Below are 17,331 nucleotides of genomic sequence, written 5' to 3'. Positions count from 1 at the left end.
AAACGGAGGAAGTTGATAACTTAAAACAGCTTTATTTCTCAACTCCATCCCAAGAGAGATGGTTTGGTCAGAAGACCGCTCCGTTTGATAACCGGAATAGAACTAACAATATAGAGCATCGTGTCGATAGCGAAACACTAGCTATCTCACCGATTTACATATAAAAAAAGAACAAGTAGTCCGCCGGCTCGGAAGTCACAAGTTTCCGGCGCAGGTTAACAGGTCAACCGCTTCCCATGGAAGGTGTTGTGATCAGTTAACAGATTCATAAACTGATGATAGATCCAAATGCAAACCAGGCTACTGCAAGCATTGCACAGCGTGATCTAGATTTGAGATTGTCACGTAGGACGCTCCTAATTCACCAATGACCCCTCAGGTCATGGGTTCTATTTACAGATATGTAATTATCTGTTACAAAGAATGTATTTATTACATTAGGCTCGGACAGCTACCATTCAAGCCTTGAATAAAAAGTTACTTTAAACATGGTTTCTTAGGAGTGTGCTCGTAACATATATTTAGACATAATCATAACAAGTGATTAAGTTCATAAAAAGGTTTTGTTACATACCCTTTTTGGACATATTCATGAATAAAGAAAAATGCATGGAAAATGTAGATCCATGTTTGATAATAATGATTATTAGGTACCAAAAAAATTGAAAGGTTAACATGTATACATGAAGATTATAGTAATAGGTAACCCGATTAAGAATAGCGGTTACTCAGTAATATACATAACATGATCATGGATAATTGTTAAAGAGTACTTGTCACTCTTTGTAATATATAATTGTGCACAGATATAGATTCCTGGTACGTACACGCACCAATAGTTTGATATATAGGGCTTCAATATTTTATTAGGTGCCCGAAAAATACTTTTATGTATATGAATATATATATATTGGGCTACAATATTTTATTAGGTGCCCGAAAGATACTTTTAACTGTTCAAAATGCAAAGGCTTGGAGTCTCTCTTGTCCTACATATTGCCAGCGTACAGACCGCTTTTCACACACAACACAATTCCAGACAGTTTTCCTAGGAACCAGGTGAAATGGCCAGTTTCAGATGGCCCTGAACGTATACGCTTTTAACGCAACAGGAGTGTCGTCTGGGCGCGGCAAAACATTCCCTTGAAGATCCTTCTGTGTTCGCCTCATCCTACACCAAGCAAAGATGCTAACGGCGATAATAAACATTGCCGTAACACAAAACAAGGCTAGCAGCACGTAGTAACGAAGATTTTCTCCTCCTGTATAAGTCGGTGACGCGTGGTCCATCTCAGCCAGTTGCGTCAAACGATGAGCCACCCGATCGTTGTATGGGAGAGATAGTGATGGGATAATTGTAGTCGCCCAGGTGTAGTTCACGAAGTAGGTCCTCTCACGTATTATTGTGTTGACCCCTCTGACCGTGTAGTTTGTAGATGTCCCTGTACAGCCGTCAGCTGTGACAAAGACTTGGGAATGGGCTGTGGTCCCGTCCGGACATGACACTTGAAAACCTTCCTTGTCGTATCGGATCCAGGAGCCGTTGTTCATTCTGTAATTGAACTTATTACTGTCAAAGGGATAAAGTTTCTTCAGACAACATTCGCGTGTATGGGAGAGAGAACCGTTTAGCACTATGCCTAACTCACATGAATCCATTGATATAGGATGGAATTCAAAAGAGTCAGCTGTACAAACTTTATTATTCATGGCTTCTGAACAGTGAGTGAATTTATCTAAGTCTTTAATGACTGTATATGATTTCTTATCAGGGGAAATCAATACCTGTCCCGTTAAATTGGATATTACTGGACTTGTTATTCGTCATGAAAGTTGGGAACGGTGCTATTTTGTATGATTGCCAGGCATCGGAAGAATCAAAGGGGATAGTGATCATAATCCTGTAATTTTCAACGCTTACCGATATTAAGCTATAATAAAACTCTATTTTATGGGCGTCTAATAAAGGAATATAACCTAGTTTCTCCTGTCCGTTCTCCAAGGTTAAAGTCAGATCCTTAATAGGCATAAGGTGTGGAGATAACACACCCTTTGTTGCTAACGTAATAGCTTCTACATAGTCCTTTGATTTCTCAATAAAATGTGATATTTTGGTACAGATATGATCTATTTTCGAACTATAATAAGCTAATGTAGCCAGCAAGTGTTGAACTTCCATAATCTGATCGATATTACTAGAATGTTCGTTCACCAAACTCATTATTTGATTGATTGAGGATAACTGGCTACGCAGTTCGGACAAAGCTAATTCGGTTTTATGTTGCAAAAACTCAATTCTCTTATTTTGATTATTTATCTTAAGGCGATTTGAAATTCCTAAGCCTAAACTGGCAACGGATCCCAAGATGTTTAAACCAGCAAATATAAGCGGGTTGCGACGTTCGAGAGTATTGTGCCGCACAGACCACATCAGCAGGTCTCGAGCAAGTTCTTCTGCCTCGGCGGTTTTATTCTGCAAGTCATATGATAACATTTCCGCGACGCTTAGGGTTTGAGCTAGCGAAATCTCTGAGTTAGCATGAAAATAACGTTGGTGCATTTCCCTTAACGAAACAGCAAACCTCAACAGGTCATTCTTTAGGTTAAGGACGTCATCCTCAGGCAGAAAAATCGCCTGCATGTCTACTTCTATGACTATATTACTTGCTGTAATGAAAACGTCTTCTGTTCTTTCTATAATAGTGCCATGATTAAACTCTAATTCTTTCGTTTTAGCGCTCTTCCCACACGACAAAGATGTCTGAACGAACAATATCACTCCTAACAATAACAGATTCATTTTGGAAACCTGTAATGAGTAAAATATATGTAATAACTCATGTTAAAGAATATGTTTACATACAAATATGATATATATATATATTATGATATATATATATATATATATATATATATATAGTATATAAATATATATAGATATATATATAATATTATTATATTATATTATATATATATATATATATATAGTATATTATATATACATATATCTAAGTCTTATCGCTTGGCGATAGACTTTTTGTGTTCTCCTTACGACTGTCATTCGTAAGTATTTTTGGTTCCTCTCATCTCCCTTGGATCTTAGTAGAGAGGTTCTTTCTTGACTAAAGGAGATGATTCAAACATGCAAGTTGAACAAGATAACAACTTTATTCTGTAACTCCATACTAGGAGATGCAGCTCGGTCGGAAGACCGATATGTTTGATGGTTGGCGTGGAACTGCCATTCTCAAGCATCGCGTCGATAGCGGAACATTAGCTATCTAAGCAATTCATATAAAAAACATACGTAGTCCGCCGGCTCGGAAGTTACAAGTTTCCGGCGTAGGTTAACAGGTCAACCGCTTCCCATGGAAGTTGTTGTGCAAAGTTATCATAAACATGAAAATGTTGACAAAGCTTTGAGCTAGATCAGGCTACTGCAGACAGCGCATAGCGTAATCTAGGTCTGCTTTGGTCACGTAGAACCCTCCTAATGCCATGACCTCAGGTCATGGGTTTATATTTACAGATCTTGTAAATCTAATATATGTAATTATTACATTAGGCTCGGACTGCTACCTATTCAAGCCTTGAATAACAAAAAAAAAATTACTTTAAACATTGTTCATAGGAGCGTGCTCGTAACATAAGTCTAGGTATAACATAATAAGTGATTAAATGCATAAAAAGGTTCTGTTACATACCCTTGTTGACATATTCATAAACAAAGATAAATGCATGGAAAATATAGATCCATGTTTGGTAATACTAATGATTAGGTACCCAAAAATAATAAAAAGGTAAAAATCAAAACATGTATACATGATTAATATGATAACAGGTAACCTGATTAAGAATAATGGTTACTAAATAATGATTATAGCATGATCATGGATAATTGTTAAAGAGTACTTGACACTCTTTGTAATAGATAAATATAATTGTATAATAGTATAACAATGTAATTCTGCAGAAATGCAATATATAGGGCTGATATTTTATTAGGTGCCCGAAAAATACCTTTAGGAATATATTAATGTATAATATTGGGCTATAATGCTTTATTAGGCGCCCTGGAGATACTTTAACTGTCAAATGCAAAGGCGTGAGTCATTCTTGTCCTACATTTTTGCCTTTTGCCAGCATACGGACCGCTTTTCACACACAACACAATTCCAGACAATTCCCTAGGCACGAACTGAAGTGGCCAGGTTCAGGCGGCCCTAAACGCAAACGACTTGAGTTTAACGGGTACGTCATCTAGACGGGCCAGTACGTTCCCTTGGAGATCCTTCTGTTTACGCCTCAGCCTACGCCAAGCAAAGATGTTGACGGCGATAACCAATATGGCCGTCACGCTGAACACGGCTAGCAGAATGTAGTAGCGAAGATTTTCTCCACCTGCATAAGTCGATGACGTCGTGGGTCATCTCAGCCAGTTGCGTCAAACGATGAGCTACTCGCGCGTTGTATGGGAGAGGTAGTGATGGGACGATTGTGGAAGCCCACGTGTAGTTCGCGAAATACGCCTTCTCACGTATTATCGTGTTGACCCCTCTGACGGTATAGTTTGTAAATGTCCCCGTACAACCATCGGCTGCTACGAAGATAGGGGCATGGGCGGTGGTACTGTCCGGACACACGACGTCGAATCCGGCCTTATCATAACGGATCCAGGAACCATTATTCATCCTGTAATTGAATTTATTACCGTAAAAGGGATAAAGTTTCCCCAGACAACCTTCGCTTGTATGAGAGAGAGAGCCGTTTAGCACTATGTCTAACTCACATGAATCCGTTGATATAGGATAGAATTCAAAAGAGTCAGCTGTACAAATTTTATTATTCATGGCTTCTGAACAGTGAGTGAGTTTATCTAAGTCTGTAATGATTGTAAATGATTTCTTATCAGAAGAAATCAGTACATGCCCCGTTAAATTGGATATTACTGGATTTGAGTTATTCGTCATGAAAGTAGGAAACGGTGCTATTTTGTATGATTGCCAAGCATCGGAAGAATCAAAAGGAATTGTGATCATAATTCTATAATTTTCAACGCTGACTGATATTAGGCTATAATAGAACTCTACTTTATGGGCATCTAATAAAGGAATATAACCTAGCTTCTCCCGTCCGTTTTCCAAAGTTACGTCAGATCTTTAATAGGCATGAGGTGAGGAGATAACACACCCTTTGTTGCTAACGTAATTGCTTCTACGTAATCTTTTGACTTTTCAATAAAATGTGATATTTTCACACGGATATGATCTATTTTCGAACTATAGTAAGCTAAAGTAGCCAGCAAATGTTGAACTTCCATGACCTGATCGATATTATTTGAATGTTCATTAACGATATTCATTATTTGATTGATCGAAGATAACTGGCTGCGAAGTTCAGATAAGGCCAGTTCTGTTTTGTGTTGCAAAAACTCAATTCTTTTATTTTGATTATTTATCTTGAGGCGATTTGAGATTCCTAAGCCTAGATTCGCAACTGATCCTAAGATGTTTAGTCCAGCCAGAATAAGCGGGTTGCGGCGTTCAAGAGTATTGTGCCGCACAGACCACATCAGCAGGTCACGAGCGAGTTCTTCTGCCTCGGCGGTTTTTTATTTTGTATGTCATAAGACAACATTTCCGCGACGCTTAGTGTTTGAGCTAGTGAAATCTCTGAGTTAGCATGAAAATTACGTTCGTGCATTTCCTTAAGGGAAATACCAAACCAAACCTCATCAGGTCATTCTTTAAGTTAAGGACGTCATCTTCAGGCAAGAAAATAGCATGCATATCTACTTCGATAACAATATTACTTGACACGATGAATACATCATCGATTCTCTCGATAATCGAGCCATGATTAAATTCTATTTCTTTCGTCCTAGCGCTCTTTCCATACAACAAAGATGTCTGAATACACAATATCACTCCTAACAATAACAGATTCATTTTTGAAACCTGCAATGAGTAAAACATATGTAATAACTCGCGTAAAAGAATAGGTTTACATACAATATGATTAATAGATACATATATATAAATTATTATACAAGTTTCATAAATACAACCATTTTTTCCCTCACTCCATCTACCCTTCTTTAGATTCTGATATGCCAATGGGACTATTCTCACATCAGTGGGTTTGGATACATTTTGAACCCTAACTCTATTGGCCGTTAAATTTTCTAAAATGTTAAACGGGCCTTCAAACTTAGGTGTCAGTTTATAATTTAAACCTTTACGTACGTATACTTGTATGTATACCTGATCGCCCACGGCATAGGTTCTAGTTGGCTTAGCTATTTTATCATGATTTTTTTTCATTATGATCTGTGCTTCTTCTAAATTCTTACGAATTATATTATATCGACTTATGCTTGCATCCATAACATCCTTTAGAGGATTTGATAAATTAGTTGTAGGCTTTAAGATGTGGAAAGGCGTTCGGGCCGGGATACCGTACAGTGCCTCGTGCGGTGTCATTTTAATAGACACATGATACGAGTGATTAAGTGTGCTTAGTACCGCAGGTATGACAATGTCCCAGTTGGGGTCTGCCCCCCCTAAGGTGACCCTTAAAATGTTTAAAACCTTACGATTTGCCCTTTCCACTAGCCCATTAGACTCTGGGTGATAGATCATGGTATTGATTTTCTTTATACAAAGGAATTCGCACAAGGAGTTAAGGAAATGATTATTGAACTCCCGCCCGAGTCTGAGATAATGATGTGTGGAATTCCATGTTTACAAATGTAGCACTCGTAAAACTTCCTAGCGCACTCGAGCCGCGGTTTTTGTTTTAAGTTAAGGCTATAAGTTCTGTATATCGAGTCAAAGCGTCTATAATTACTAGGAGGTGCTTATTTCCTCTGTCTGACTCGTAAAATCCGGTTAATAAATCTAAATGTACTCTTTCAAAAGGTTGATTTGGCACGGGGTAAGCCCCTAGGCTGACAGGTGTCTTCGTGTGCCCTTTGTATTCTTGACAAGTGCGACAATTTGCTATGTGCTTTTTTTATATCTGTAAGCATCGTATGCCAATAAAATAAGGATTTGGCTTTCTGTGACATCAAGGTATAACCCGGGTGTCCGTGCAGTGGATTTTCATGCAACCACTTTAAGACAGTGGGTATGAGTGAGATAGGCACCACCACCTGGTTGTTATTCAACTGCGGTGTGTTGCGGGTTTTCCTCGTCACGGATCTACACAGGATATTGTCCTGTAGGATATAATTCTGCTGCTTATACTTTAGGATATTCTTTTTCCTTCGGATTTCCGTTTAACGCAATGATGATTTTTTCTATTTGCGGATCTTTCTTTGTTCCGTCTGTAATAGTTCAGCACTCCAGCCCAGATCTTCCTGTTCAGATATAGTTTTAACAACGGGCGTGGAGGTTGAGATATCTATTAATTCAGCTAATGGCTCGGTACAAGATGAAGAGGGGTTTGCGTGATAATGCGTCAAGCAATGAATTTTATTTGCTTTTCCCAGGTAAATACCCGATCCTCGCGCCAAAGTCCTGAATGATCATGTGCCACGATTTCGCTTGGGGCTGTGACTAAAGCCTTTAAAGAAGTCGGTTAGGGCTTATGATCAGTGAGAACCTTGACGGGGTAACCGTATATTATGAATTTAAAATGCACGAGTGAATTAACAATAGCGAGCCCTTCCTTGTCTATTACTGCATATTTACTTTCGGAAGGTCTCAGTTTACGTGAATAAAAAGCTATAGGGAAAAACTGTTTATCATATTGTTGAAGCAATACCCCACCTACTCCTAGGTCTGAGGCGTCTGTTGCTATGAAAAATTCCTTACCGAAGTCAGGAAATTTCAAGATAGGAGAACTACACAGTTCATCTTTCAGTTTATCGAACGCCTGTTGATGAATTTCAGACCATACGAAATCTACGCCCTTTTTTATAAGATCGGTTAGGGGAGCGGCTATGATGAGTAGTTTGCGGATGAAGCGGCGATAGTAGCCGCTGCATCCTAAAAATTGCTGTATTCCCTTGACGTTAGTAGGTATCGGAAAGTTACGGATAGCCGACACCTTATCGTGGACGACTTTAAGACCTTCACTAGAAACCGTGAAACCTAGATAGACTAGTTCTGTTTTAAAAAATTCACACTTACTTATCTTTACCCTTAAATTATGCTGCCTTAATCTTTGTAACACTAACTCCAATTTACGTAAATGTTCTTCTAATGTGTTGGAAAAGATTACTAAGTCATCCATGTAGGCATGTAGGATATCTCCCAACAAGTCTCCAAACACGATGTTTATCATACGAGTAAAAAGTTATAGGAGCACAACGTAAACCGAAAGGCATACGCAAAAATTCATAATGTCCCCTGGCTGGTGCTGAAGGCAGTGTATGGGATACTCTCTTGTTCCAACGGAATCTGATGAAATCCTTTTAGTAAGTCTAGGCTTGTGAAATATTTATTCGGCCTAGTAAGGATAGGATATCATCGGTACATGGTACTGGGAATCTGTCAGGGATTGTTTCTTCATTTAAACGACGAAAATCTACGCATATCCGCCAAGTTCGATCTTTTTTCGGTACTACTATTAACGGAAAATTATAAGGGCTGTTTGATTTCCTAATGACTCCTTCTTTTAACATTTTACCTACTTCCTCTGTTATCTCATTCTGAAATTTCATAGGAAGTCGGTACGAAGGTACATAGATTACTTTCTGTTTGTCCTTGAGCCTTATTTGATGCTCGATGACATCCGTTTTTCCTAAGGTTCCATCCGTAGTGGAAAAAAACATCATGATATTTAGTTAACAGATTCAAAAATTTCTGCTGAATTTCTTCTTCTTGAATGTCCTTATTGATTTTGTTCTTTATAGATTGCAAAAGGGGTTCATCCGCGACTGATTGAGCGTGATTTATCTCAGCTCACGGTAAGAATCGATGTTTATAAACATTCGGCATCCAAGATATGTTGATTTTTGTGGATTACTAAAGTGGTATTCAAATGATTACAGACTTCGATGTTACATTGTTGTTGTGAGCCGACGGTATAAACGGCTTGTGTGACGGATAATCCGTGTGTTTTCAGAGTTTCGGAAAGGATTAATGTTTCAGATCCTGGCAAGGTTCTCTTTACACGCACTAATATATTTGAAGTTACGTTAGGCTCGAGAGTTTGCGTGCGCGCATGATATTCACCGGGTGAGCGAGAGTTCTGTTGGGTTGCCTGTATTATTCTTGGTTCATGAGACAGGTGATTGGTTCCGTAATGTAAGTGACAACTCTGTCTGTCTCTTTATTATCTAAAACTGATTTTAGGGTATTAGAAGACCTATAGAATTTCCCTTTGATATACACGCCGTGTTTTGCAGGTGCTAAGATAATATTTTTGAGTGCCCATAGACGGGTATCCGATAATTACTGCGGGATACATATTAATGTTTTGTACAACGACAAAGGTATCAGCAAACGTGCGCTTACCGACCTTGTACTGTACATGAGTTACGCCCACAACATTTAATTCATTATTCCAATGCCTGAGAGCCTTATTCCGGACTTTTCTATAGTAAATTTGAAAAGAGTAAATGATGAGTCCTTAAATCCATTATATTACGTGGACTACCAGAATCAAAGAACAAAGTGAATGACTTATGGTCCAAATTTACTGCATGTAAGGTTGGTCGCAACTCGTCTTGACTAATAATTGCATGAATTTGTTGCAAATCTACGGGAACCTGCACAGATTTTTTTTGATTCGGCCGTGTGTTTCATAGGAAAATCAATTGTCTCACAATGATCTGATAAATGATTAAACTGATTATTTGATATACAAAAACGATGTTGATATTGATGACCCAACATCGCCCTCTCCCCCCTTGGAGTGAACTACGTGGTATTTGTTTTGTTTATTTCACACCCTGTAAATTCGCTTGCCCTTGCGAGTTCTGGCTAGACGGCCCAGGAACAGAGGTACCTGAAGCACGATTTGTTTGTTTCTGCTGTTGTGCAGAATTTCCGTTTGGTTGTTTCTTCTTATAGTACTGAGGACCTTTCTTTTTATTTGCACTGGCAACTGGTTGCGTGTTTGTAGCATTCTGCTGTTGATTCCCTCGGAGAGTAGCAACGGTTATATGAATGAGTTGAACTATTGTGTATTGAACAAAAACGCGTCCGACAGTCTGAAATCATGTGACCTGGTCGTTTACAGTTATAACAAACCACCCCTGCAACTTGATTATTATGTACCACATTTACTTGTTGTGGCTTGTTCTCATTTTTTGCAAAAACTTGAATGAGCGAAGGATCTAGGTCGGTACATTTAGACATGTGTTTTTTTATTTGTTTATACACATCTAATTCCGTACTGTCGGGCTGCAATTTTTTATCAAAACACCGTACTAACGCTTCAGGCAACATTGCAGTGATAGACGTAAGGTAGATCAAACGGATAAAATCTTTCACTTTGATTTTAGCACCCGCAACCCACCCGGAGTTACTTAAACTATCCTGATATTCATTTAGCCGGTCGGCAATTAGCGCCGCCCGCTCGACAACATTGAGCTGAGTCATGGAGGCTTGGTTAAGGATATTTCTCAATGCCAATACTACATCTAAAGCCTCTTCACCCCCATACACGGCACGTAATCTAATTTTGAACTCGTCCCATGTAAGCGCCTCTTGGAAAGAAACCCCCCTTAGATACGCACTTGCGTCACCTTTTGCAAAGTCAATGAAGCTCTTGGCCTCCTGTAATTGTACTGCTGGGTCTGTGATGCTTTTTGCTTTTAAATGAGCGTCTACAGATGAGATCCATGCCTCAACATTTTGAGGCAGGAACCCATTGACCCGACCTTGAAAAGGGACAATCGCTGACCTCGCGCTAACGAGAGTCACCACATGGGGGTTGCCAGCCGGAGTAGTTGCCATTTCGGCTTTCACTTTTTTCTTATTACTTCTATTCCTTGCAATCCTATCAAAATATCTATAAGAGTACACTCGACACTACGTAAACGCATAAGCAATGTACTGTATAAGTGTGTTATAATAATATAAAATCCCCCAAAAGATACAAAATACAGATAATATGATAAAATATTATACGGAGAATTCCTGCAAGAAACGGTTAATGACAACGAGAAGAGAAAAAAAAAAATTAATCTGCGGGCGAGAACCTCGTAGTTGAAGATTGATTCTGTAATGAAGGAAGATTAATATGGCGAACAACTCACCCCCAGAATACTGGATGATCGACTCTTGATGAACAACACTTCACTGAGAAAAGACCTGAATAGATAAAAATGGTACTTAGCTCCAGATTATATTGCGAAGGATTGTTGACATGGGATGACGTCTCAGTTCCTGTCTACGTCTCGCGTCGGAAGTCGTGATGACGTCACGGTCTTCTCTCGGTGCACGATGCGTGGGGAAGTCCAAGATTGATGACGTCACAGCCTCCGTCCTTGCACTACTGCGTCTAGCTGTACACTCTGCGTCCTTGCTCGTGATCGGGTGATGTTCCCTGTGTTTGTTTTCTTCTTTCCGTTGATGTTCGATGCTGCTCTCGTCCGGTGTAGATTCTCGAAGATAAGTGACAACAGTTGCTCAAACGTCGGTGTTAAATGCTTGTATTCCTCTCGATGAAGGACATAGTTGCGTCTTCATAAACTGTTGCGTTGATTGAAGATCCCGTTTCCTCTGTTTAGTTTGATGTTGAAGGTGGAAGTTAGTTCTTGTAGACCTTCGGTCGGCTGATATGGGTCTTGTTAATTATATTCTTCGTTATACGCTGCCACCACATCTAATGTCTTATCGCTTGGCGATAGACTTTTTGTGTTCTCCTTACGACTGTCATTCGTAAGTATTTTTGGTTCCTCTCATCTCCCTTGGATATCTTAGTAGAGAGGTTCTTTCTTGACTAAAGGAGATGATTCAAACATGCAAGTTGAACAAGATAACAACTTTATTCTGTAACTCCATACTAGGAGATGCAGCTCGGTCGGAAGACCGATATGTTTGATGGTTGGCGTGGAACTGCCATTCTCAAGCATCGCGTCGATAGCGGAACATTAGCTATCTAAGCAATTCATATAAAAAACATACGTAGTCCGCCGGCTCGGAAGTTACAAGTTTCCGGCGTAGGTTAACAGGTCAACCGCTTCCCACGGAAGTTGTTGTGCAAAGTTATCATAAACATGAAAATGTTGACAAAGCTTTGAGCTAGATCAGGCTACTGCAGACAGCGCATAGCGTAATCTAGGTCTGCTTTGGTCACGTAACCCTCCTAATGCCATGACCTCAGGTCATGGGTTTATATTTACAGATCTTGTAAATCTAATATATGTAATTATTACATATATATATATAAATTATTAGACAAGTTTCATAGATACAAAAATTTCCCTCACTCCATCTACCCTTCTTTAGTTTCTGATATGTGCCAATGGAACGATTCTCATATCAGTGGGTTGGGATACGTTTTGAACCCTAAATCTATTGGCCGTTAATGTTTCTAAAATGTTAAACGGGCCTTCAGTTTGTAGTTTAAATCTTTACGTACGTATACTGGTATGTATACCTTATCGCCCACGGCATATGTTCTAGTTGGCTTAGCTATTTTATCATGATTTCTTTTCATTATAATTTGTGCTTCTTCTAGATTCTTACGAAGTATATTATATCGACTTATGCTTGCATCCATAACATCCTTTAGAGGATTTGATAAATTGGTTGTAGGCATTAATACATAAAAAAGGTGTTCTAGCTGGGATACCGTACAGTGCCTCGTGCGGTGACATTTTAATAGATACATGATATGAGTGATTAAGAGTGCTTAGTATCGCAGGTATGGCAATGTCCCAGTTGGGGTCCATCCCCCCTAAGGTGACCCTTAAAATGTTTAAAACCTTACGATTTGCCCTTTCCACTAGCCCATTAGACTCTGGGTGGTAGATCATGGTATTGATTTTCTTTATGCAAAGGAATTCACACAAGGAGTTAAGGAAATGATTATTGAATTCTCCGCCAGAGTCGGATATGATTATGTGTGGAATTCCATGTTTACAAATGTAGCACTCGTAAAACTTCCTAGCACACTTAACTGCGGTTTTTGTTTTAAGCGCTATCAGTTCTGTATATCGAGTCAAGGCATCTATGATTACTAGGAGGTGCTTATTTCCTCTGTCTGACTCATAAAACCCTGTTAATAAATCTAAGTGTACCCTTTCAAAGGGTTGATTTGGCACGGGATAAGCCCATAGGCTGACAGGTGTCTTCGTGTGCCCTTTGTATTCTTGACAAGTGCGACAATTACCTATGTGCTTTTTTATATCTGTAAGCATCGTATGCCAATAAAATAAGGATTTGGCTTTCTGTGACATGATGGAAAAACCCGGGTGTCCATGCAGTATGGATTTGCATGCAACCATTTTAAGACAGTGGGTATGAGTGAAATCGGTACCACCACCTGGTCGTTATTCAACTGTGGTGTGTTGCGGGTTTTCCTCGTCACGGATCTACATAGGATATTATCTTTGATTATATAATTCTGCTGCTTATACTTTATATATTCCTTTTCCTTCGGATTTCCGTTTAATGCGTTTATGATTTTTTCTAATTGCTGATCTTTTTCTTTGTTCCGTGTAATAGTCAGCACTCCAGCCCAGATCTCCTGTTCAGAAATATAGTTTTAACAATGGGCATGGAGGTTGATATATCTATTAATTCAGCTAATGGCTCTGTACAAGATGACGAGGGTTGCGTGATAATGCGTCAGCAATGATATTTGCTTCCCAGTAAATACCCGATCCTCGCGCCAAAGTCTTGGATGATCATATGCCACCGAGTTCGCTTAGGGCTGTGACTAAAGCCTTTAAAGAAGTCGGTTAGGGGCTTATGATCAGTGAGAACCTTGACGGGATAACCGTATATTATGAACTTAAAATGCACTAGTGAATTAACAATAGCGAGCCCTTGCTTGTCTATTACTGCATATTTACTTTTGGAAGGTCTCGGTTTACGTGAATAAAAAGCTATAGGGAAAAACTGTTTATCATATTGTTGAAGCAATACACCACCTACTCCTAGGTCTGAGGCGTCTGTTGCAATAAAGAATTCCTTACCAAAGTCAGGAAATCTCAAGATAGGGGAACTACACAGTTCATCTTTCAAGGTATCGAACGCCTGTTGATGTTTTTCAGACCATATGAAATCTACGCCCTTCTTTATAAGATCGGTTAGGGGAGCGGCTATGATGGAGTAGTTCCTAATGAACCTCCTGTAGTACCCGCTACATCCTAGAAATTGCTGTATTCTCTTGACGTTAGTAGGTATCGGAAAGTTACGGATAGCCGATACCTTATCATGGACTACTTTAAGACCTTGACTAGACACCGTGAAACCTAAATAGACTAGTTCTGTTTTAAAAAATTCACACTTACTTATCTTTACCCTTAAGTTATGCTGCCTTAGTCTTTGTAGCACTAACTCTAATTTACGTAGATGTTCTTCTAAGGTATTAGAAAAGATTACAAGGTCGTCCATATAGGCATGTAGGATATCTCTTAACAAGTCTCCAAACACAATGTTTATCATTCTAGTAAAAGTTATGGGAGCACAACGTAAACCAAAAGGCATACGCAAAAATTCATAATGTCCCCTGGCTGTGCTGAAGGCAGTGTATGGGATACTCTCTTTTTCCAACGGAATCTGATGGAAGCCTTTGAGTAAGTCCAAACTGGTAAAATATTTGTTCTGACCTAGTAAAGATAGAATATCGTCATACATGGCACTGGGATCGGTCAGGGATTGTCCTCATTTAAGCGACGAAAGTCTACGCATATCCGCCAAGTTCGATCTTTTTTCGGTACAACTATTAACGGAAAATTTATAAGGGCTGTTTGATTTCCTAATGACTCCTTCTTTTTAGCATTTTTACCTACTTTTCATTTTATCTCATTCTGGAATTTCATAGGAAGTCTGTACGAAGGTACATAGATAACTTTCTGTTTGTCTTTTAACCTTATTTGATGCTCGATGACATCCGTTTTTCCTAAGGTTCCATCCGTAGTGGAAAAACATCATGATATTCAGTTAAAAGATTCAAAAATTTCTGCTGTATTTCTTCTTCTTGAATGTCTTTATTGATTTAATTTTTTATAGATTGCAAAAGGGATTCATCCGCAACTGATTGAGCGTGATTGATCTCAGCTACGGTAAGAATGCGATGTTTATAAACTTCCACATCCAAGATATGTTGATTTTTGTGGATTACTAAAGTGGTATTCAAATGATTACTTTTTTCAGAGTGTCGGAAAGGATTAACATTTCAGATCCTGGCAAGGTTTTCTTTACACACACTAATATGATCGAAGTTACGTTCGGCTCGAGAGTTTGCGTGCAAGCTGTTATTACGGGTGAGCGAGAATTCTGTTGGGTCGCATGGATTATTTCTTGGTTCATGAGACAAGTGATTGGTTCTTCAATATATGTTACTACTCTATTTTCTGTCTCCTTATTATCTAAAACTGATTTTAGGGTATTAGAAGACTTATAGAATTTTCCTTTGATATACACGCCGTGTTTTGCAGGGGCTAAGGTAATGTTTTGAGTGCCCATAGACGGGTATCCGATAATTACTGCGGGATACATATCAATGTTTTGTACAACGATAAAGGTATCGGAAAACGTGCGCTTACCGACCTTGTACTGCACATGAGTTACTCCTACCACATTTAATTCCTTATTTCCTATACCCGTGAGTCTTACTCCGGACTTCTCTATAGGGAAGTTCGAAAAAATCAAATGATGAGTCCGCAAATCCATGATATTACATGGACTACCAGAATCAAAGAATAAGGTAAATGATTTATGGTCCAAATTTACTGCATGTAAGGTTGGGCGTAACTCATCTTGACTTATAATTGCATGAATTTGTTGCAAATCTACGGGAACCTGCACAGATTTTTTGGATTCGGCCGTGTGTTTCACAGGAAAATCGATTGCCTCACAATGATCTGATAAATGATTAAATTGATTATTTGATACAAAGGATGTTGATGTTAATGACCCAACATCGTCCTCTCCCCCCCTGGAGCTTACTACGTGGTATTTGCTTTGTTTTGCACTCCCGGAAAATTCATCTGACCTTGCAAGTTCTGGCTAGACGGCCCAGGAACAGAGGCACCTGAAGCACGATTTGTTTGTTTCTGCTGTTGAGCAGCATTACTGTTCGCTTGTTTCTTTTTAAAGTACTGAGGACCCTGCTTTTTGTTATCATTGGCAACTGTTTGCGTGTTTTTAGGATTCTGCTGTTGAATCCGTGAGAAGCACCGATTATATGAATGTGTGGTACTGTTATGAATTGAACAAAAACGCGTCCGACAGTCTGACATCATGTGACCTGGCCTATTGCAATTGTAACAAGTCATCCCTGTTGCATGATTATTATTAACTACATCTGCTTGTTGTGGCTTATCCTCATTTTTTGCAAAGACTTGAGTAAGCAAGGGATCAAGGTCAGTACATTTAGACATGTGTACTTTGATCTGTTTATACACATCTAGTTCCGTACTGTCAGGCGTTAGCTTTTTAACAAAATACCGCACTAAAGCTACAGGCAACATGACTGCCATACAGATTAAATACACCAAGTGTATGAAAACTTTTACAGCGATATTGGATCTTGTAACCCACGTGGAGTTACGTAGGTTTTCCTGATGTTCATTTAGCCGGTCGGCAATTACTGCCTCCCGTTCTACAACACTAAGCTGAGCCATAGAGGCTTGGTTACGCGTATAACTCGAAGAACCCATAACTAAATTTACCTTCAGGACCTTGAATAGGAAAAATTAGCGTCCTGAACCAAGTTAATTTTACTACTGGATTTTTGGTTTTATAGGTGTTCCTCTTGTATTCGTGTTTTTTCTAACTGATACGATTCCTAGCTGTTTTACTAACACTGTATAGATACGAACGTCCACTGCGCAAATGCATATTCAATATAAAATACAAATGTGTTGCAAATAATAGGAAAATCCCCCAAAAAAGATAATATTAATACAGATAAATTGATAAAGATATTATTCGGAGAACTCCTGGAAGAAAAAGCAATTAGCAACAACGAGAAAAAGAATCTGCAGGCGAGAACTCGTAGATGAAGATTGATTCCTGTAATGAATGAAGATTAAGACCGAATAACTCACCCCAGGAATACTGGACGATCGACTCTTGATGTACAACACTTCACTGAGAAAAAACCTGAATAGATAAAGGTTCTACTTAGCTCTGGTTTATATGGGGAAAGATTGTTGGCATTCCGATGACATCACAGCCTCTCTCTCTCTCTCTTGCG

At 39.0% G+C, this 17,331-nt stretch overlaps 2 protein-coding genes and 1 long non-coding RNA gene across 10 annotated transcripts in view; 1 reads left to right on the top strand and 2 right to left on the bottom strand.

The window, feature by feature from the left end:
- Positions 1–17,331, bottom strand: part of LOC135216245 (uncharacterized) — a 187,103-nt gene that overhangs the window by 49,098 nt on the left and 120,674 nt on the right. The gene's annotated exons all lie outside the window — the stretch shown is intronic.
- The window catches only part of LOC135216242 (uncharacterized), a 51,633-nt gene that overhangs the window by 11,166 nt on the left and 23,136 nt on the right, over positions 1–17,331 (top strand). The gene's annotated exons all lie outside the window — the stretch shown is intronic.
- On the bottom strand, positions 1,247–17,231 carry LOC135216793 (uncharacterized). The gene is made up of 2 exons (XM_064252277.1): positions 17,183–17,231; positions 1,247–2,809 (listed from the first exon to the last, which is right to left on the bottom strand). The coding sequence occupies exon 2, from the start codon at positions 2,798–2,800 to the stop codon at positions 1,769–1,771; it is 1,032 nt and encodes a 343-aa protein (XP_064108347.1). The 5' UTR covers positions 2,801–2,809; positions 17,183–17,231; the 3' UTR covers positions 1,247–1,768.

The sequence above is a fragment of the Macrobrachium nipponense genome, chromosome 6 (assembly GCF_015104395.2).
Source record: "Macrobrachium nipponense isolate FS-2020 chromosome 6, ASM1510439v2, whole genome shotgun sequence".
Lineage (NCBI taxonomy): Eukaryota > Metazoa > Arthropoda > Malacostraca > Decapoda > Palaemonidae > Macrobrachium > Macrobrachium nipponense.
This window is presented reverse-complemented; position numbering and strand designations above follow the sequence as displayed.

What these genes read in the sequence shown, in the direction of transcription:
- LOC135216793 (XM_064252277.1), bottom strand. Translation starts at nt 2,800, where the DNA reads ATGAATCTGTTATTGTTAGGAGTGATATTGTTCGTTCAGACATCTTTG.